Below are 22,119 nucleotides of genomic sequence, written 5' to 3'. Positions count from 1 at the left end.
ACGATCTCAGTGCAAACTGGATGAGGAGTGGATATGCAGTAGGTAGATCTTCGGCTGAGACAAGCCAAAGGAGGAGATTTTGCCAAGAAGCAATGCTATGAGATCAGCACTCGGCATTCCTTATGGGCGTGTGGCTTCGCAGCAATATTGCAGGGACAAGCCCACCAAGATAATAACAACCTAATTTTGGATTCACAAACTCCCGAATAGGGTTGGGCATTTTTATTAATGAATAGTATAGTCACTTAAGAATCCAGGTTCAGCAGATAGTTTTGGCGAGGAAAGAATGGAGGGTTGTAAAAGCTGGAAGTTGCCCTTGATTTTCTCGTCTGAAACAAGGGCCCATCCCACAGCTTACCTGAAAAACTTTAGAGAGTGAAAAAGGAAAAGAAATGTTTCTGATAAAAATGTAATCAGGTGCTGAATTAACATGGGTTCTACTAATGTCAAAACAGTGGGTCCATTTTGAGGGGTTTTGCTTTTTTTGTTTGTTTGTTTACAATTTAAAAAAAAAAAATTGGCAGAATCTGAAACAACCAATTTTTTTTCCTGACTTTTAGTTTGTGGTTGGTTTTGATTCATCTACAGCACTAAACAATCAGTGCTCTGCAAATTCCTAACCTTAGAGCATCTCTGAGGCTGTACATTCAGGAGTTTCTCCTTGCTGCTTTACTGTGGTCATTTGAAGGAGGGGCCCAGCTGCCATCAGAAACAAGAACTAACTCGTGCTTCTGAGACAGGCAGTAAGACGTTCTCTCTGCTGTATCTTAGGGGAATAACAGACATCTCTACCAATTGAAATTTGTCAAGAGCCCTTATGTTATACTTCCACTTGACAAAAATACCAAGGTTCACCCAAGCAGCCTCAGCTGCTCTGAGTTCTGTAGACTCCAGAAGGTCTGTCCCACCTGAGTGGCTCTGGGCATTTTTGCTAAGGTCTCCTCCACCGCTTTCCTCCCAGGCCCGGAAGGACGCATCTGTCATGGCCAATCCGAAGATTTACTGGTGTGGAGAACACACCCATTTGATTTTTTCTATCCTTGATGCTGATGGCTGTGACACTGTTGTGATGCTCTCCCTTCCGCATAACTTCAAAGTTTTTTATATCAGAACTACTAATCTGGTTTTCCCCCTTTTCATTTCTTCCAAGGGCTTGTTGTCTTCAAACAGTAGCTGAAGGGGAAGGCGCTTCTGAGAACCATGATGTCCCTGGGTGTCAGTAAAGGTAATTCCTTTCCCCGTTCCAAGCTGTTGGGGATCTGTCCACTGTCATGGCTTTCCTTTGTCTTCTTTGCTCAGTTGTATCTGCTGTAATGTCTCTGCTCAACTCCCTCAGTGCAGTGTGTCCAAGGGTAGAGGACACCTCTTCCTTGTCTGGGACCTGCTCCAACCTGCAGCTCCAAAATTACGTGCGTTTGGCTATAATTTCAGTATCTGTGAAGGTATACAGAGCTGGAGAGCTTATAGCCTGACTGAGGTTTTGAGATGAGCAAAAGACTAATAAACTCCCGTATTATTCTCTCTTCAAGACCCTCCTTAAAATTCTCTGTCTTTGAAATATCTACTGAAAATACAGCAGGAATGAGCAGCCAGTGCAGCAGCCGACCAGGATGGCTTCTCTGTATCTCCCTCTACCCACACCCTCTTTTTGTCTCTTCTAGAGATAAAAACCAAAAGCCTGTGGGCTGGAGACCACCCTTGTGCAGTATGCAATATCCATACAGTAATGAGAAGACTGCCTTTATTATTAATAAACTCCTAATAATGTCTTACTATCAAAGGAGTGTGAAAAAGTCATACTGGGGCTACAAGTTGCTCTGAGTTGTCCCAGGAACACACCCAAGCTGTAGGATTCTGTGGCAGACTCTGAGATTTCATTTTTAAGCAACAGATGCTCACAGGACCTTTAGATGTGTATAGATGCGGTGATGCTTCCAAATCCGTAGGTAACCTGAAACAGTAATGTGGAGAAGAGTGGAAATGCCTTATTTCCACTAGGCCATAGATTTAACTTTCAATTTTGGTGCTAAGAAAAGCAGCCCTTCCCTTTCCAGGTGCTGCCCATGAAGAGTGTTACTGCTGGTCCCTAAACTGCACCCTGACGTAGATGTGGCCCTGCATAACTGTGCCTTTTAACTGCTACTGCTAATTCCACATGAGGAAGGACATTCTCTTCATTGCTATAGCTGTGTTTTCCTTAGAGATGATCCAACGTGACCAGTCATTTAATAATAATAATAATAATAAAAAAAAAAAAATCCTACCCCTACTATGTAACATATACTTGAAGCACATGACCGTGTGTCAGAGATTAATCAATTTACTGCATGTCAGCTGCTCAGTGATAACTATTTCTGGGCAGCCTTCTAGCCCATCACGAGCACAAGATATAGAGACCCTCCTTTCCTGGTAGCTAAATGGAATTATTTCCTGTTTGCCACAGGCTAAGTGTGCAGGCAGGCAGTTTCCTTGGCTTAGATGATAAGAAGTTGCAAAGCTGCAATAACTTGTTGGTGTCTCTAAACCCCTGAGCTGTATTGGTCCAAGTGTGACGACGAGAGCAGGCTTGATGTTTTCAGCCTTTACCAGTCATTTCCAAAATGGCAAAAGATGGAAGATAGTCAGAAATACATAGAGATTTCCTTATCTGGTCTTCATCTTACGATTTCCCCATGGGAAAACAGCTATTTCCCCCAGAAGAAAATGCTGGATGGGGAATTTCCCAGTTAAAATGACTTTTTTTTTTTAAAAATAATATCCAGCTGCAATCTGTTTGGTCCAGCAGGACTTTGGCACTCAAGGATGACTGAAGCCCTTCACATCAGTCACCTGCACATTTCCTGCCCTTGTGAGAGGCTGCTCCCCCTTCCCCAGCCTCCCATCTCCTTCCCTGCCTGCTCCCAAAATTTTTGGCTTTAATACTCCTCCCCATTAACCTGTGCTTTTTTCACGCAATCTTTTTCCCACTGGGAGGACTTGCCAACTCCTAATCCATGACCTTCTGCCATTTCCTACATTTTAATTTTATGTTTTAATTGCCATTGCTGATTTTCTCAACCAGAGAATGTAGTTGTGGTTCATTGCCTGAACAGAGACAAGGAGCAGAATGAGGATGGTGGCAGAGTTGCTGTTGGATAGCAAAAGAGAGACCATACAGGATAGGACATTTCCAGATTCGGGCCAGAACCACACCATTAGGGAGACATGGTTTGAGAATATGTTTCTGAAACTGAACTTTGTAATGGAAATGTGGAAATGAGGAACCAAAGGATGTGTCTCCTCCAACTCTGACAGGCCACCAGAGAAAGCTGACAGCTGGGTGTTTGCATTTTATGGCTTACCTCTATCGCCCAACTCTTGGCTCAGCTTCATGCCCCAGACGTATCGTCCTCTCCCATAAACCAAAAAAGCCTCATGCTAGAGCTGATGTGATGGGAAATGCCAGAGGAAACTCACTGCTTTGTAAATATGTGATTAGACCACCCACTGAATGTCTTTGGTCTTCCTGAGAGAAAATGACTCATTAATGTTGAACAGTCCTCTGAAAGGAGAGAAGAAGCTGCATGAACCTCTGTAGAGGAGGTGATGCATCAAGGTAAATTGATCCTGAAGTTTGGATGACAGCTTGTTTCCATCTTCCATCAGAAGTGGCAAAAGACTCACTCAGTGTTTGAATCTCTGACTGAAAGGAGACCTGTGCTCCCTGCTGTCTGCGATTTACCCCGGCTCACCTGCTGACACTGAATTCTTGCCCTTTCTCAGCAACCCTTCTCCTCTCTCCTTCCTTTCCCTCTGCCTCTCCTAGGACGTGTCATTCCATCCACTGATGAAGACCGCAGGAGGATCATTAAGCAGATGAAGGTTCGCACCACCCTGAAAGGAGATAAGAGCTGGATCCACCACCATAACTCGGACTCTGAGGATGAGAACAAGAGCAGCCCGCTGTAAGTGTGGCCACCGAGGAATGCTCCTCTTCTCCCTTCCCTTTCCCTTATCAACCTCCCATGAGTACTCTGTTCTCCGGCCTGCAGAAGAAGCACTGTGTGGTGCTAGGATGTTTTGGGGTCCCCATGATGCCAGGAAATGACACTGCCAAAGGGAAGCGGTGCTCCTGTTTAATTTTGATAAATGCAGGCTGGGGAGAAGCTCTGAGAAATGGCCTTTCCTGGGAGCTGGGAATCCAGCAGCACAGGCAGATTTGAAGTCTCAGGAGAACTCCAAAGTTTTTTTTAAGCCAGATTGTGTTTCACCATCTCCGGAGTGACAAATGAAGGGGCAGACCTTGATGAGAGGGAGTTTAAGTGATAAAACAGCCAGGTCTGCATCTCCCCCTGCAGCTCGCAGGGCTGTGTCACAGAGCCACCTCTGTACCAGGGAACACCACAATCTGCACCAGCTTCTCTTTAATTAGAAACAAAACCAAGCCCAAACTGGTCTTCTCTTAGCAACTCTCTCCAAAAACTGCCATGTTCAGCAAGGCAGCTCAGCAAGATCAGAAGTTAATTATGTCATTGTGTTTTCTCTTTACTCAGGTCTGGACGGGCCGGTGGGGAATCCCCAGCCTCAACGCCTAGTGCTCCCCAGAGTGACAGGTAATTTTGGGGACCCATCCTGTTGCTTCCCTTCTGTGTTATCTCATGGGGTCGGTGCATGCTTTCACTGGTTCTTCACAAATGTCTGCTCTTTCTTCACCTCCTCATACCCACTCACTGCTGCGATTCTGTTGAACAATACAGTCCTTGAGGAGAGCCTGCATTGTTCAGTATAATGTCTTACAAACTGTGACCTTGTTGAGAGCGTGTCTTATCTCCTGCAAAGTCCAGATGGATAAATGGGTGCCTTCAAGCCCCTGATCCCACAAGATTACTGGTGCACATCAGCTCCTGTGCTGGTGCAATAACTAAGCCTGGGGGCTCCTCAGAGCAAGCAAAGCCCCGTGTGCGAGCTGAATTTGCTTCAGGGTCAGAGCATGAGGGCTCTTCAGGAACCCAGGAGCTTGTAGGACTAATGTCCTAAAATACGAAGCTGTTGGAAACGGCTTAGTCATATGTGAGAGCGCTTTGCTAGCTGCAGTACCATTGCTGGGAGAGCATTGCCCTCTCCCATGAGCAGTTTCCTGCTTCCTCTCCCTTTTTCTGTGCCAGCTCTTGTCACTTCTTGTTGCAATTAGAGAGGATGGTTTCCCTGCCATGCCCTACTTCTTTCTGCCTCCCTCTGCAGCATAGTGCTTTATCAGGCACAGGATAAGTAAAAACAGGGACATTTGTGACATTGGAAATGTGGCATCTGAAGGGGCCTCTTCACACAAATGTGTGAGGGCCTGAAGTTGACAGAAGGTGAGTGACAGGCAGTCCAGGACACTCAGGATCTGTTTACACTTCAAAGTGAGGACAGGCATTCATACGCCAAGCTGGACAACTTCTCGGCTTCCCTGCAGCTCTCATTCAAAGCTCAGCGCTCAGGGAACAGCTAGGCAATGGGGCTGAGATGGGCTACACCCTGCTGGTGCCTGCTCTGAGGATACTGCAGAAACAAGAGCTTGGGGCTGTGCTCAGCAGTCATTGTCCTCCAGCTCATCCCATCCAGAGAGCTCCAGAGCTAGGCTAAGCCTGCGGTGAGTTTGCATTTCTGTGTCTGTGAAGGCAACCAGATAAATTTGGGCTTGGCAGACACCTCAAGCACGTAGCGATGGGCAGCATAAACCTGCCTCCCTGCTAAGCTCTGACCTGATGGCTGACCCTGCTTGGAGCAGGAGGTTAGACCAGAGACCTGCTGAGCTTTCTTACTGAATTATCTTGTGATCCTAAGGGCACCTGGACAGACAGGAAGAGAAGGAGTGGTATTTGGGCAGGGGTGAAGGGAGCCTGTCTGAGCTCATTTGATGGGAACCGGGTCCTTGAGGCCCATCCTGGTCCCCACCTTGCTCTCAGGAAGACGTCTCCAAGACAGCTTGAAGCAGGTTCCAGGGATGCTTCATCCTGCCCTGGTGCAAGGGGCCAGATACCTGTTGGTATCCCTTTCCTTTCCCTCCAGGGGTGCTATGCCGCACTCCCTTCCTGAGAATGGACCCTCAAAGGAGTCAGTGTAAAGATGATGTTTTCCTGTGATAAAACAACCAGGATCTCTACTATATCTAATTTCCCCACTCTATACCATCAATCTGTGGACTTAATTTTGAGCCAGAAAACACTGTCAGCATGGCTAATTTTAATTGGCTAACTCTAAAATTCACTTTTCTTATAAAAATCTTTTATAGAGCTTGTTCTGATGATTATTCATTTTTAAAGAATCCTTCCAAGGTTAATTTTGGTGCAGCAGCTGAGGTATCACTCAAGGCCCATTTAGCTAGATTTTTGGCTTGACAGCCACGTGGATGTTTCCCTTTAATAGTGGAGGTGCTGCTGTTGTTTTTCGCCACGTTTCTTAATTCACTAACGTCTGTTCTTTGCACAGGTCTCCTGCCTCCAAGCCTCAATCCGGTTACCTCATCAGGTTGGTATAGAGTGGCATATATTTGGGCTGTAGGGGAAGGAGAACTACATCAGGAGCAGCAAGCATGAAAAATACTACTGTCTCTTGGGTAACTGTTAGTTAGGAACATTACAATGCTCGGGGCATACCTTGGTGAAGAGATAGTCTGGAGTGTTTTGTTTAACAGGTAGTTTGATGGTTAACAGAAAATCAGATCTCCTCTGTATGATACAGTGATCACACACGGAAGGATTATCGTGGTATGAAAATGTTCCACCATCCTTGTGATCAGCACAGCACCAGCGATGGGGCTTGTGTGCTTCAGCTTCCTCTGATGCGTGGGCTGTTTCCCACGGAGACTGATGCCACCGTAATCCCAAACAGGTTGGCAAGCCCTGTGATACCGTACCCAAGCCTGTGTGTGAGCTGATTTTACCGTGTTGTCTAAGGCCAGGAAGTAGGAAGATGGGACTTTTCTTGGGATGACTCTCCCAAGGAAGGACCTTCTAATTCTCAGTGTCCTGAGCCAGCACCTTCCTCCCAACAGGGGACACAGACACTGTTAGGCCAAAGAATGGCTGCAGGCCTCTTAATTTTAGTTCCAGACTCTGTCCTGCAAAAAATATAACGTGTCTCTTTTCTCCCCAGAGGGGTGTTCACAAGAACCATCGATAAGACCTCTTCTGTGCCAGATTCCTCATCTTCTAATGAAGCACAAAAAAGGTATGTGTGTGTCTTCCTCTTCTTCATGAAAATGAGCTTTTAAATATTGTATATATTTCTAGTCATCCTTTTACTTTGGCCAGTGCTTGTGGGCTTCCACTGAGCTCCACTAAATCCCTACTAAATGCTGGAAGACGTGGCTGTTCATTTAACAGCTCCATTCAGCAGACGTGGGAAAAAGACAAGGTATCAAACTCCGTATTTTCCTCACCAGAGCATGGGAGGGCAGTTGGCTGTGAAAGTACTCACAGGTTTGGGTTTAATTTGGCAAATAGTTTTGCGTGGGGGACAAATCACAAGGAATCCTTGCAAAGCTGTAACGCTCCATTTTGATGTTTTTAATGTGTGTTTTTTTGAATCACAAGGAATCCTTGCAAAGCTGTAACACTCCATTTTGATGTTTTTAATGTGTGGTTTTTTGGTTCTTGGGGTTTTTTTGGGTTGTTTTTTTTTTGAAACTTGTCTTGTGAGAGGCACATTTCATTGGGGTTTGTTTTTTTTTTTTTTTGAAACCTGTCTTGTGAAGAGGCACTTACATTTCATTCTAGTAAGTGAGATCTAAGCATGGCTCTGATCTAAGCAGATGCTTTGTTGCACCTCAAGTGAAACTTTGAAACCCCATTTTTTCCCCCTGTTTTGATTCATCTGGGGAGAAGGATGATGACACAAGGTGTCGTCTTCCTTCTCACTGGCTGATCCTGGGACGGAGTAGCACCATCCCACAGAAGGCGATCTGGCTCTGACAACTCACAGTGGCCCTGGAGAAGCAAAGTAGACCTCAAATCCTAGTCCAAGGCTGTGAAAAGAAGGCAAATGCTGCCCTTCAATTAAATAGCATTCCCTAAATTCAGAGAGTGGATCTTTGGGATCACCCTATTTTCCCCCATCACGTGGAGCATGAGCTCACCCAGGGAACAGGGTGGTGAAGGGTGAGAGCTCAGGAGGGCCATGTTAACAGACGTGATTTGTGCCATCTGCAGCACTGCCGCGAAGGGACACAGCCTGTGCCGTTCTTCCTCTGGCTACAGGATGACCACTGAGGATTACAAGAAACTGTGAGTGTGCAGAGGGGAGCAGCACTTTCTGTCCGTGCACAGGCTCAGCAACACCCGAGCCTCAGTGATGAAGCCACCTCCACGTGGATGGCCAGGCATGGCTTCATCAGCTGAGCACCGCAGAGCTTTCAGTAGAAACTGAAGCAGTTCCCGGTGCTACCTCCAGGCCTGTGTGGGCCATAAGGTGTTCCTTGAACTGGTAATGGCCTTTGTATGGAGTGAATTTTATCAGTTGGTAGTAATTAAGGCAGAAACTGGAGGATGCAGCCTAGGGACTTGGTTTGCAGCAGGGCTGGCCTTCCTGAAACCAGGAGAAAGGAGGGAGCTTGTGGCAGAACAGCACTGCTGATGTTTCCTACACAGCTTTTCATGTCAAAGACTGTGGCGCTAATCTGAAATGCAGCTGAACGTTTATTATGAACCAGCCTCTAAGAATCATAGAATAGTTTGGGTTGGAAGGGACCTTTAAAGGTAACCTAGTCCAACCCCCCTGTAACCCCTATACTAAGAAAACAGAATCCTATGGGGACATGTGTACCCCAATGTGCACAGAAAAATACAAGTGTCTTCCACACTTGTCTGCAACACTTCTAGGGTCTGAACCAGCTTCCACATGCCCTTGGGTTTTGCTTGTGCTGCCTCTGCAACAGACTGCAGAGGCAGGTCCCTTACCCTGGCTCTCCCCTTCCCTTTCTATTTCAGAGCTCCATATAATGTCAAGCAAAAATCAGTGGACTTGGATGAGAAGGATGTGCCTTTTACTCCAGATGAACGTAAAAAGAGGTATGGCCTCCAGGTAACCACCTTTTTCTTGCAGGGGCAGTGACAAGTGGACTTACTTCAGTTTAACTGTTCATTACTGGGAGGGTCAGCTTGATGATGATTACAGCTGAGCCATTAGGGCTGATTGCAATAAAATAATAATAAGCAGATATTTCCACACAGAGCGCATCTATGCCCGCAGGCGACTGCGCTCCCAACTAAATATAATTAAAAGCCTGACATGATTCAACCTGACAGCATACCCCAATTAATTTGGCAGCTGGAAATGGCTTGTGGAATCCATCAGCTGCGTAGTGTCTATGTGAAAAGATAGAGACGCACAAATAGCCTGGCAGTAAAGGGAGGAGCCCACCTCCCACAGCCTACGTGCGCACCTTTGAGTCTGGACCACTCGGGGACTTGCATCTAAGTCCAGATCCAGACGGAGTAGAATGCGTCTTGTCTGTGTGGTAGATCTGCATCTGATGCAGCCAGTGTCCTTGTTGCTTTCAGTCGAGTTTCTGAAGATACTTTTCCTCAGATACAAGACTTTTACAAATGAAAACTTGGTAATTTGCCCACTGGGGATGAACCAATAAAAGTCCTTTCAGAGATCTGCACTTCTCCCTTGGTACATCTGGTGGTACTGATGTCTGTATAGACACGTGCAGTCCATGTAGCATGCCAGCCACAAAGCCTGTATCCCCTTTTTTTGTCCCGCGGTATGCAATATTGCAACAGTCCAGGTCTTGAAAAGGGGAACTCCCTCTGCCCTCCTGGAAGAGGAAGTTGTTGGGGTTTTTTTGCCTGATGCTTTATATCCATGTGAAAGTGCTGTGGCCCAGCATGAATGATACTAAAGAAAAAGATAAGACATTGTTACTCCTCTCAGCTCTGGCTGGATTTCTGCTCCCCAGAGCATGGGAGCTCTGTCAGGGTTAGCACAAGCCTCCACTGGGTTGTTCACCTATTGCCTCTTCAAGGCTACACCCAGCAGCCACTAACGGCATGAGGAGAATGTGAGCCCTTCCCTCCCTTCCAGGACAGAGGCAGCCAACAGTGTCCTGAGATGCACTGCCAGCAGAGAACGTGCTTACGTCCTCTCGGCGGCCAAGAAAAGCAATGGGTGAGTCTTCAGCGTGGAAGTGTGGGGCAGGAGACAGGGAAGAGGCTGTTGAAGGTGGTCTCACAGGGATGGTGGCCTGACTCAAGACTCTCTGAAGGCAATGGGCACCTTTCCAATGAGTGGAGAAGATGTAGCTGCCGTCTCTTTAGAAGTGCCAAGGGTATCTGCAGGTTTCTGCAGAATTGGGGAAATCCTCCAGGAGTCTTGGGAAGTCTTCCTTACTGAGAGGGATGAAATTTAGGAAGAGAAAAACCATGAAAGTCCCTAATTCCCTGGGGCCCGCAATCAAGACTTCAATTTTCAGACTCAGTTCTTAATACTGCTCTCTCCAGTTTTGTTGCATGTAAGGGGAAAATCAGAACAAATATAAACTGCATCTAATATGGATCAGCTTTTTGTGACAGTTTGCCTTTACATTGTGTTTGAACAATAGCTAGACTTGCAAGATCCTGATCTTAGTTGCAGCCTCAGAATAGTTCTGTGGGGAAAAAGAACCTAACAGGAATGTGTGGATGTGTAACAGGAATGTGTGGATGTGTAACAGGAATGTGAAGGATGTGTGGGAGCTACTGGTGTTCAAGGCTCTGTTGTCCATCTCTTTCCTGGGAGGGGAAAAAAAGGCAGATTTCCAAGGTCTGTGATCTCCCAGCAGCCATGATAGTGACTTTTTTTGCAGCTCGCTTTCACTATAAATCCTTTTCCTCTTGACATAACTCAGGGTGACACAGTGAGGCACCAGGAGGTTGCTGGTGCAGGAGGAAGCAGGGAGGGGATGCACCAGCAGCACTCAACTGTGCCCAGAATGAGAGAAATGCTTGGAGAGGATTTGTAAGGATGTTGAGGGTGTTTGCACTGGCTGCTAGTTCCTCTGGTGCACTGAATATCGTGCGGTATGGAGGGAGGCAGGTTTGTATGCAGGAAGAAAAACAGCTGTCAGAAACGTATAAAATTAAAAAGAGCCTTTGGGGAAGGTTCTTTACTTCACATGTTATAACTAGCTGCTCTTCCTATTTTTATTTCCTCTGCTCTGTAATTTGTACATGTTTAACACACCCAGTCGCTGTCAGCTCTGCCCAAATGGTGTTACATGACCCCTTAACGCTTTGCACCATATGGGTCAATTATGGGTCAGAGACTCTGTGGGAGCTGCCCCTGCCCAAGGTGTGTCTCTACCTCCAAACTTCTAACTGTTGCCTTTACGCTTCCTTTACAGCAGCCCAACACAAGAATTTCCACCCTTGTTCGCCAAGAGGTAGGTCACTGACCCTCTGGAAGTACTGCTGAGGTTGTGCGTCTGTGTACTGTACCAGGGCTGCTCTTAAGTGCTGGGATAGGAGATCCCCAGGTGTTTCAAAGCAGAGGAGAGACACTTCCCTTAAAAAGGATGCTCTGGGTTGAATCACGCTGGCTTTTGAGAGCCCACAGTGTTGTAAACACCGAGAATACACGACTGATGATGATGCTTTGGGTTATGGGCAACCTGAAACAAGGAGAGACTCATTCACTGCCTTTCTTCTTCCAGGGAAGGCTGGTTCCAACCAGCAGGGTGAATACTCTTCAGGCTTCAGGCATTTAACTTCCAAAGCAGTCGGTATGATAGGGAAATGATGCCTAGGGCGCTCTCTGGAATTTAAGCATTCAGCTGATGCTATTTGTAAAGCGACTGTGGTAGCAAAATGCCACTGATTTGGGCTGAAGATCTCACTTCATTCAGCCGGTTGAGATGCTCACCAGTAGCAGAGTACAGGGAGCATGAGGAGCAGGAAAAATCTGCCTCTAGGGGAAACAGAGGGAAAACATAGCTTAAGGGAAAACGAGAATAAACTGCCTGAATTAGCTAGCAGTGGGGAATAGGAAACAGTGTGATATTTGTCTCTCTTTTTGCCTTTTGAAAGAATTGAGATAGAAGAAGAGGAAGGACAGCAGAGGAGTCCAACTGTGTCTGGCTCATGCAGGTTTACACCAGATGACAACAGGTATTTACCTCATCCTGGAGTAGTGTGTTGACTGTCTTTGATTTTAGGGTGCACTGATTTGCCATCTTTGCAGATAACTGCATTTATGTGCAAGGTAGCAGCTATCTGAACACGACTAGGGATGAAGGTTTTTCAAAAGAGACTTCTCAGAAAATCCTGATTGCCCCTTTCTTGCAAAAAGGGAAAGATCCAAAATGAAAAATGAGGTCAGCTAACTTGGTGAAACAAATGGGCAGGCATGGGGACAGGGCCAGAGTGTCATAAAGTACCCAACTGACAGCCCTGGAGGGTGACAAACTGCTTTTAACTACAGGCCAACTCTAATGTGAGTTGTATGGTGTAAACCTGCCACTGAGCCCCTCTCCTGATCACACTCCGCAGCCCAGTCAGTCCTGTCTTCACAAGGTGCTCATAAGCCACAGGAATGAGCCTGGCAGCACTTCTGGAAAGACAACTCACAGGAGGAGTCAGAGCAGGTTTAGATGAGCTCACCTACCCATCAAGCAGCCATTAGATAGTAATGATTTTCTTTTACTAGCAAACTTGGCTGCGTGAACTGACCCCATCACCTAGACACGAAATACTCAATATCTCATTATTTCCAGTCCCCTGAGCCAGCTCTTTGCTTTGTTAGACTTTAGATTTAATTATTCTACCATGATAGCAACAGATAGGTGTGACCGGAGAGGCTTGAGAGGTTCATTATCTTTAAATTGATCTTCGCTTTGATGGGAAAAGTTAGCCTCATTTCAAGCCCCCAGCCCCCTTCACAGGCTACTGTGAAGCCCAAGTATATGCAGAGCCATACGGAGCCGTGGCAGACAGGCCAGAGCATTCTTGCCATGGTATGTGAGAGCTGGGGACAGGTTGTCTCTGGTGTAAAAGGGCAGCAGTGACAATCTCCCCTAGCCCACACTGGTCAGGAACAGCTGGCACATGGTGTGGGGCTGAGTGAGACCAGTATGCAGAAATGTTTGGCTGAAATGGAAATATTTGCCCTAGGAGGGAGAATCCTTCTCTGTTTTCAAGCAGATTCATTTAATTTGGGATTCAGCTCTCTCTTCCTGCTCTGAGGGGTGGCTTGATGCCAGGCAGCAGCATTATTAGCTTCTCTGCCACTCTGGTCCTTAGTGGGCCCAGCAGGGAGTCCAATAAATGAGGTCTTTCAGCCTGAAATGCTTTATTTTCAGGATGAAGGAGCTGCCTCATGAATTTTGGTAGCAATTTTGTGCCACTGTGGTGCAGGTTTGAGGCAAGGCTGGGAAGCAGTTACCCTCCCTTCCTCGCATATTACACACGTGCACATAGTGAAATCAATTTTGTGAATGCACTGAGCTTTAATCTATACATTTGGGGAAGTTGGTTTTTAGTGCAAACTCAAGCACTGGGGATAGAAACAGCTCCAGCTGTGTTAAATAGGAAAAGCCAGTTTCTAAAGACTGAGCCTTTCAGCAGAAAGGCAGATAGTAGTCACATCAGTGCAACAGTGCACAGGGACAACTGCGTGTGTGAGTCCTTGCACAGCAGGGTTTGGCCTCACTGCCCAGGAAGCAGACACAAGAGCTGTGGGCCAGAAAGCAGGATGTGTCCCCCCACAGGAGAAGGCACCTAAAAAAATCTTCTGTCTTTAATGCTTTGTTACTTTTTTTTTGTTGTTGTTTTTTGTCAGTACTAATGGGCTAAGAAAAACCACCGCTGGGTCTTCCTGGAATGAGCCAAAGACAACAGCAGTGTCTCCCTCCAGGTAAGTTTTATAGCACAGCCAGGATGTCTTGAACATCTTTTGTGGCTGTATCAGCCCACATGTAGGTCAGAGACTTCTGTGGGCACCCCTCTGGGAGGTGAAATGAAGCAAATTTGTCAGCCTTGTACATGGGAGACTTTTCTTAGATGCAGGCAGCTGTTTTAAAAAGGTTTGATGTCTGAAATCCATGTTAAGTCCTGCAAGGATCTGATAACATCCTGATAGAAGTGCACAAAACCTGAAAGGAAAAAACCAAACATGCTGAACTCTTTCTCGCCAAATATGTGTAGGGGAATAATTTTCAGTTGCTTTCAACTTTGTCTGTTTGATTGAATTCACGACTGTAGCATAAAAAATGTTGAGATGGTTTTCCACAGCACTGCAAACAGCGCTTTGGTTACTGACCTTGTTCTGTTATTTTTGTTCTTTGTGTATCATTGGCAGAAGGTAGATATTCCTGGCAATATCAGTATTTTTAATTTAAAAATTGCTTCTGAAAAGACAACTTTGTAAGTCAATGTATTGAAAACAGTGATGTTTGTTTTCCATTTTATTTATTCACAGAAAGGAACACTTCAATGCAGGAAAATTTTGGCCAACTGCAGTGGGGAGCTGGTTTGTTCAGGAATGACGGCTTTTTTCTTTGCCTTCTCTTGCAGCCCTGAAACAAGCAGTAAGAGCCAACCAACCACATCCTTGAGTGAAACTTCAGAGACAACCTCCACTTCTACTGAAATCAGGTAGGTCTGTTGGCCCTGCATCATCCTAAAGCTCCACTAAGGATAGCAAGGGGCATGCTGCAGTGGAGAGTTTGGCTCTGCTTGGTGGTATTTTCCCAGATACATGATTGTTCTGGACACAGTGCAGTCATGGAACAATAAATGCTATAGCATAGGGAATCTAAGAAAGCAGCACTTTACAAAAGCGTTAGCAATCTGGGAGGAAATACACCCAGATGGAAGCTGTGGACCTCCCACAGCTTGAACATTACTCAGTCCTTTCTGATGAGAATATGAGCCCAAAAACTGCAGACCTAAACTGATCAGGCTTTAATTTTAATCCAATCCCTGCACTGTACGTAGCACACTTCCAACAAGCACTTTGCCGTACAGTTCCTATGCCTCACGTTGTGACCCCTCATCTCCCTACCTAACCGTTCTTGCTGTTTTGCTTGCAGAAATGGTGAAAACAGACGGGCCCCTAATGGGAAATCCTCATCTGAAACTGTGTCACAGCATGGGAACGGGTAGGAAGTTAAGAAAGGCTGATCTGTGCTGCGGAACATAAGGCGTAACCCTGCTTTTTGCTCAGAAATAGTATATACCTGCTAGTGGTCTCAAACAGATGGGATCTTTCCAGTTATGGTCCTGGGCTGCACTCCAAGAGCATCATCTGCTGGCTAGGCTGCAACTTGTCAGTTTTCCCTACTCTTCCTTCACCTCCCTCAAGGGTTCTCCTCTCTGGCTCAGTCCCTAAAGAGCCTACTTCATGCATTTCTTTTCTTTTTCTTTTTTTTTTTTAATTACACCGCTCCAATTGCCCTCCCACTGCCGTTCCCTGGGGAGCTTCTTCCACCTACAACGGATGTGTTGAACTTCAGTTGCTGGTGGCTCCTGCTAACATTGGTTCTGGTCCTCTGCACCCTGTAGAAAGTCTGAAGGGGTGGCTGAACAATGGGAAAGTGTAAAAAGCTCTCTTTTATGGAGGAAAACCTAAGAAAGAAGGAACTGATTGTGAACCTAAAGGCATGGGTACAGGTGCTGGACACGTTAAGGGGCAGAGCTCTGACACTGTGTAGCTGCACAAGTGAGACAGGGAACTTGCAGTTCAGGGTAGGGAAGCTTCTGGCCCTCCTGAGAGAGATCACTCCCTCTTTGTACGCTTATGTCCAGTAGTCTTTATCCTCTGGACTGTACACAGGAGCATTTCAGATTTTTAAAACATACCCCATATTAGCAGGGCTCTTTTTGTTCTCAGTGTTACCACTCTGAATTTTTGGCTGTGTCTAGACTGCAGTAGGCGGAGTTGTACATGTGGCCTCACCTTTCGCTCTGTTGTGCTTAAGCACCTGTAGAAGGCTTGGATTCACCAAATGAGTTTCTGTTGCATATACAGTTAATTGCAACTCACTCTCCACCTCCATCAGTGAAGATAAAGCTAGAAATGTTCCCAAACCAATATCTCAGGCTGAAGCAAAGTCTAGAGTGCTTGAGAAAAGGTAGAGGCTGGACTATTGTCATGGTCATTCAACTGAGGCCCATAAATATATCCTTGTATGTCATTGCAGGGACAGCCTGATTACAACGCGCTCATTGTGCTTGGAGTCATTTGGGTCACGTAGCTGCTCCTAATTGTGAGGCAGTCTCTCAGAGAAATTAGAGGATGCCTCATTACTTAAGCCACCTAAAACTGCAGAGAGAGTAATTGGCAGGGAAGGAAGAAGACAGATGGACAGCTTGACAGGTCTGGGGGAGTGAAGGATGGGTGTAGGGTCTGGCTGGTGGACCTGTAGGAAGGCCTTTCTGGCCCATGAGCAGAGAGAGAGCAACTGTTGTAGGGTACTTACGCTCAGCCGAGCAAAGGGGTTAGCAGTCCCTCACTGCAGGGAGCAACACATCTCTCTAAGTAACCCATGAACTGCAGTCAGGCCCACTGTACTCGGAAGGTTGGCCCTTCCTGTCCCGATATATTGAGCTAGCCCCATTTTGTGCTCCTCCTAACTAAATGTTAGTAGGCTGTTCTAGGATGATACAATATCAATGCTGTCAGGTCATATTTCACGGGCATTTTCCTTTTTCTAGTGACAAACCTCTGAAGGAAAAGTCTGAGCCGTTCCCATGGGATGAACTGGCCCCCAGAGCAACCGTGGCTTCCACGAATGGAAGGTAGAGTTAGTGTGAAATTCCTTTATTGACTTGAACATTGTGCAAATCATAAACTGCTGCTCTTGAGCTGTCTGGAAACTCTGAATGGATATTTACTGATGGAAAAACACAGTTCAATCTGTGCTTTGCAGAACTGCAGCAGTTTCTCTAATATTTTATTTAAGAAGGAGGGAAAAAAAGAAAACGCTACCCTCTTCAATAAAATTGTTTGATATTTTGTTCCAGTTTTTTTCTTTTGTTTCCATAATACAAAAAACAATCACTTTTGTGGGTCATTTCTGCATTTTTCTGGGTTTATTCCCAAATGTAAACCAATTCTGGAATGTAATTTTTTTGTTTTTTACAGTATAGAGAGGTTCCCACCCAATGTCTCTCTAGGCCTCCAACCTCCACCTACCTAGTCACTTTTGCAACAAGAGAGCCCCTAAAAAAAGCAAAACCAAACCAAACCCCAAACACAAAAGGAAATTGCACAGCCTGTAAACTGTCTGGCAAACCGAAAGGTTTAGTGGCGAGGAAAAGCTGTGTCCTGACTCTAAGGTATTGTGGAAAGTAGTTAAAGATCCCATAACCACAGGCACCGCACTGTAGCTGAGCTGGTTGTTGTCTCCAAATGCCCAGATGAAATCCACCATCACGGCTCTGCTTGCCTTTTGTGTGTATGAGAATCACCTGCCCCCAGCCTTCCAGGACCTGTCCTTGGCAGGATCCTGCCCCTCCCGTGGGCACCAGCATTTCTGGCACACAACCAAGCTGATAGCCAGTGGATCTCCTTAGCTCGGGCTCCACACTCTGCTGCTCTTCACCGCTGCCAGTGGCCCTTGCTGGAGGCACACCTCCCGCTCTAGAAAACACTGGTTTAATTTGGTCCAGAAACCTCTGAGTTGAGTCTGAGGGTACTTCTCAGCGATCCACTGAAGGCGACTAAAACAACTCAGTTCCTGCCTGTTCCATGGCAGCATGTGGCAGTCTCTATGGCAGTCTGTTTCACAGCTTTTCTGGGGAGTCTGCACCCTCGCTGGAAAAAAAATTAGAGATTCACAAATCAAGAAAGGTTGCAACTGCGAAGAGCAGTGGCTGTGCTTCTGCCTGCCCGAGAAAGTGGAAGTGAGGAAGGAAAGGTATTGCTCCTGTGGTATGCAGAAGAGGAGAAGTTCAGTGAGAGCTGTTCACTCATGGGCTGTTCACTGCCCACAGCCTGGAAACAAGAAAACAGAAACATACGGTTTTGGATCTAAACACCTGAAGTTCCCCATTTTGTCAGCTCCCCTGAGACAAGGCAGAGGATGTCAGGGCCGTTCCTGCCCTTCTGTGCGTGCAGATGGAGGTGCCTGTGTTGCAGCTGTGGGCTGTAGGACATCCCACTGTTTCTGGGAGAGTCCTGGCTTGAATTTCCAGATGACCCCATACCACTGGCATCTGTCATATGTTGATGATGTTCAGAGTTACTAAATGCTCCTTTGTACTTCATACGCACTGAATTTCCCCAAAGTTTCTTGCCATTTTTTCTGTAGAAATATACTGAGGATCATCTCTGGGAAGTTTTAGGGATTTCCTCCTCTCTCTTTTATTAAATGCATAAGAAAATAATTGTAGAACATTACCTAAACCAAACCAAAGATGCTTTCTAAAGTTGGTGTCTCTCCTTTTCAGTTATCCTGAACATGCAGAAGCCAGCAATGGATTCTACCCACCAAAGTACGTGTAAACCTATTAACAGTGTAAAATTCACTTTTTCTTCTCGATTTAAGAGTGAGAGGAGTCTTTTCCTGTCCTAGTACTGCCCTAACAAATGTGTTCTGGGAGCAGCGCTTGCATGCACTTGCAAGGAGGGGTGGACCTGATCCACCAGCTCAAAATGGACTGAGATCTTTCAGCTTCTTTCCTTGCACTAGCGTGAGTTGGTTGGATTTGTGTCTCTGCCCTTCAGGTCTGCTGCAGGAAATTTACCGAGCTAAGCAGGAAGGAGGAAATGATGTTATGTTTGAGACAGGAAAATCTCATGTTTGATATTTTTGCTTCTTGCTCTGTTCTCCAACTTGCTAAGCTTCCTTCTGTGACCCACAAAACTCCCTCTCTTACCAGGTCCAACTCTGGTTGCAGGGACGGACCTGCAGATGCTACAGACAAGCTGCACCATCAGTACGAGACCTCTCGCTACCCAGATGATGCAAAGTCTGAACCTGCAAGGTCAGGGCCTGGTGCTGGTACTCACAGTGCTGCTCGCAGAGGGCAGATGGGGGAGGGGGGGGAGAATAAGTAACTCGTCCAGAGTAGAGTTGGAAGCAGAATCCAAATTGGGCAACAAAGCAACGGGAGCCAGAAAATCCTAGGTGGCTAAACAGTGGGAACAGCGTTCTTTCTGTTCACTGTTACATACCAACTTCCTTCTACAGAAGCAGCCTGGGAGCAGGTACAGCAGCTTTATCGTTGCTTTTAGCATTGATCTCAAAAGTGCCCTCATTCCACATGCTTTTTAGAGCGTGCTTGCTCCCCTGACAATGTCAGAGGTGCAGAGTCAGGAAAGAATTGCGGCTGTTGACACCAAACACACTAATCTCACTGAAGCTGCTTTCTTCACTTACTGTAGTCCATTATTTTGGGACTTGACTCCATGTATTGGCCTACCAAAGGACTTGAGGTGAGAAAATGTTGTCTTCAAACCTCCCAGCTGAGATGAGGAGGATCACAAGGTTCCCAGTAGGATGGTATAAAACCCAAGACCTAGAGCTGCTGCTAGTAATGTAGGAACGTCTTCCCCAAAGTTATTGATACTGTGCTTTGTGCCAGGTGCATGATCCTGTGACAGGCCAGAAAAGACGTGTCCAGCCAAGACATGTGTGAATTGAGGCCAAGTAGCTGCATTAGTTCCACTAACAGCCTCTATTCTTCTTGATTAGAGATAGTGTAAATGTTTTTTCTGAAGGCAAATCAGTTCTCTGAGAAAATTACTTTCTGTTCCCTGGTCTTATATAAAGTGCAGTGTTGTTATTTCATATAAGTCCCCCTTGAAGCCTTTGGCAAGCTATCAAGCTGTAGATTCCTTCCTGTTTTTGACAGGTCTAGCTTGCAGTCTGATGTCCCTTCTCCTCCTACTGAGAGTGCCCCTGTGCATGTGGAGGGGACAGAATATTCCTTTAAAGGGTAAGAGTGGGGTTAATTTAGTGGGCATATGAGTAATACTGAGGATTAAGGGAAATCTGAATGGACAGGCACAGAAAGAGGCTTCTTTTCACAGCTTTTGTCCCAAGGATGAAGGCGACTGTGCTGAGGTTTAAAGCGCAGCTTGCAAAATAAACCAAGAGGTTTGCATTGCATCTCTCCTCCATCTTTGATATGAGCCAAGCACCCCAGCTCTTTTTTTCCTCTTGGTGCTTGTGTGCTTGGTGGGGTTCAGTCACTACTTTTTCATTCGCTGATAATCCAGTGAAATGCTACAGTGATGCTGGAGTGGCAGCAAGGGAGCTGAAAGGCCGCTGAGATACACTGAAATGCAACTGTAGTCTAAATGTGGTCCCTAGAGAAAAATGCTGGTGCGGGACAGCGAATGGTAGAGATTGACACAAGCCTTGCCTGGTGAGCAGACAGTATTCACTAGTGCAATGATTCATGTGCCAGTTGTTAAAGATGTAATGGGCCTTTCTTTGGTTATCAGATCTGTCCTGGGCTACGAGGAGAGAAGCAGCACCCGAGAGAGCAGATACACGAGTCCCGAGGTCCCAGCATACAGCAAGCCTTGCAGGAATGAAGTGACGTAAGGACCTGGGGTGCTAACCCCATGTTTGCTAATGTGTTCTTTCTCATTGTTGAAAGCCTTGGAAATACTGATTGCACGATATCGAGCACAAGAACAAAAGCATAAGGGCCATTTGTCTAAGCAGCTCTAAACTGCTGCTCTCTCCAGCATCCACTGAAGTAGTAAATTTCCTACCGTGTTCACTGAAGACTAACCACACAGCAAATGCAGTTACATTTCCCCATTTCTTCCCAGCAGCCCCTAGCCTTGCTGCATGTGGCACGGTTCAGCTCTGATCTCCCTCCGGCTCCACCTGTCCTGTGTTTATGAGTCTGGACAGGGATGTCTGCTGCATCCTGTACCAGTCCTGGGGCGGGATATGAGTGTGCATCACCCACTTCTTCTCCCTTGCCTTCTGCAGGGAGAAGGCCAAGGCACAGAGCCAGATATGAGCTGGGGCAGTAGGACAATTGGGGTGCACTCCTGGGAGTCCATTTGCATGGACTGGTACAGCTTTTGAGTACTTTGGATTTTGCACCCTAGTGCAGAGATGGCAAAGGTCTCTCAAAACTCACAGGAAAAACAGCCAAACAACTATCATCATCATCACTTCTACAGCACTGTATGCCCTAAAACCTTAGGGGAGGCAGCCACAGTGCTCCCCTGGAAGGGTTCCTATCCCACTAGATAAGCAAACAGAAACCCAATGAGCCAAAAGACTTGCAGTGAGGGAGGAGTCACTTGACTCCCCCATCAGGAGTCTGCTGAGGAAAGAGAGGTTTTGCTCTGCAGTAGTTGTTCAGACTCCCTCTATTGCCACAGGTGATAAAAAAAAAAGATCCTTCTAGAAATGCTGAATACTTTATCCCACCCCTTTTAGACATCTCCATTGAATGCCTATTTCAGATGCTGACTGTACATGGATGGCTGAATTGCATCCTGAATTAGCAGCAGGACTAGGAATAGGCCGCATTTCTCCCCAGTCAAACGTTGTTCGGACATCCATGTCTTCACCATCCTTCCTTGCTGGCATGACTTAGGTCAGGTTTCCTTGGCTAATACTCCTTGTCTGGAGCAGTATTGTCAGGCAGAAAGCTCCCGATGGCCCTTCCGTTCCAGGGGAAAAGGTAGAGCTAAACGGAGCTGTTGAGCATTGAGTCTCATAAAGCACAGCTCCGATGCAGCCATTTCCCAAGCGATTCCCTCAGAGTCCACCTCTGTATGCTGGCATGACTCCTTCTCCAGTAGGTCCAACTCTTCTCTGAGAGACAGCAGCATCGTCACTTCAAAGGCCCAGTGCAAAGTCAACGTGCATCTTGAGAAAAGGGAGTCTGAGCTAGAAAGGCAAGGGGAGATGAAGCTGTGTTGAGTGGTATCATTGGATACACTGAATGAGTGAGTCTGGCTACAAAAAAACCTTCAGAGTATTGGACAGGGAGGAACATTTCAAATTCAGCCTCAGGTATTATCAGACACTGTATCAGATGTGATGCCTCTCCTGGCATACACATCCTGATGTATGATATAGCCACAGTAAATAATCCAATACTCTGTAAGTCTACTTTCATGCTAGAAAGCAGCATGTTTGTCTAGAGAAAACATAGTTTGGACTGGTATTTTAAAGAACTAATTTCAGCGTGT

At 46.3% G+C, this 22,119-nt stretch overlaps 1 protein-coding gene across 1 annotated transcript in view; it reads left to right on the top strand.

Moving 5' to 3' along the window:
• Positions 1-1,200: 1,200 nt before the first annotated feature.
• Positions 1,201-22,119, top strand: part of LOC103894091 (zinc finger protein 185) — a 34,798-nt gene continuing 13,879 nt past the window's right edge. Inside the window, exons 1-18 of the mRNA XM_019470522.1 lie at positions 1,201-1,225; positions 3,806-3,944; positions 4,533-4,592; positions 6,454-6,492; positions 7,120-7,194; positions 8,175-8,249; positions 8,952-9,032; positions 10,054-10,137; positions 11,351-11,389; positions 12,033-12,113; positions 13,783-13,857; positions 14,517-14,597; positions 15,035-15,103; positions 16,659-16,742; positions 18,396-18,440; positions 18,828-18,974; positions 19,803-19,886; positions 20,398-20,496. Of these exons, the coding sequence (XP_019326067.1) occupies positions 1,201-1,225; positions 3,806-3,944; positions 4,533-4,592; positions 6,454-6,492; positions 7,120-7,194; positions 8,175-8,249; positions 8,952-9,032; positions 10,054-10,137; positions 11,351-11,389; positions 12,033-12,113; positions 13,783-13,857; positions 14,517-14,597; positions 15,035-15,103; positions 16,659-16,742; positions 18,396-18,440; positions 18,828-18,974; positions 19,803-19,886; positions 20,398-20,496 (1,382 nt within the window). The remainder of the gene's footprint in view (positions 1,226-3,805; positions 3,945-4,532; positions 4,593-6,453; positions 6,493-7,119; positions 7,195-8,174; positions 8,250-8,951; positions 9,033-10,053; positions 10,138-11,350; positions 11,390-12,032; positions 12,114-13,782; positions 13,858-14,516; positions 14,598-15,034; positions 15,104-16,658; positions 16,743-18,395; positions 18,441-18,827; positions 18,975-19,802; positions 19,887-20,397; positions 20,497-22,119) is intronic.

The sequence above is a fragment of the Aptenodytes forsteri genome, unplaced genomic scaffold (genome assembly GCF_000699145.1).
Source record: "Aptenodytes forsteri isolate BGI_AS27 unplaced genomic scaffold, ASM69914v1 Scaffold191, whole genome shotgun sequence".
NCBI classification, from domain to species: domain Eukaryota; kingdom Metazoa; phylum Chordata; class Aves; order Sphenisciformes; family Spheniscidae; genus Aptenodytes; species Aptenodytes forsteri.
The sequence above is the reverse complement of the archived record's forward strand: the minus strand, read 5'-3'. Positions and strand labels throughout refer to the sequence as shown.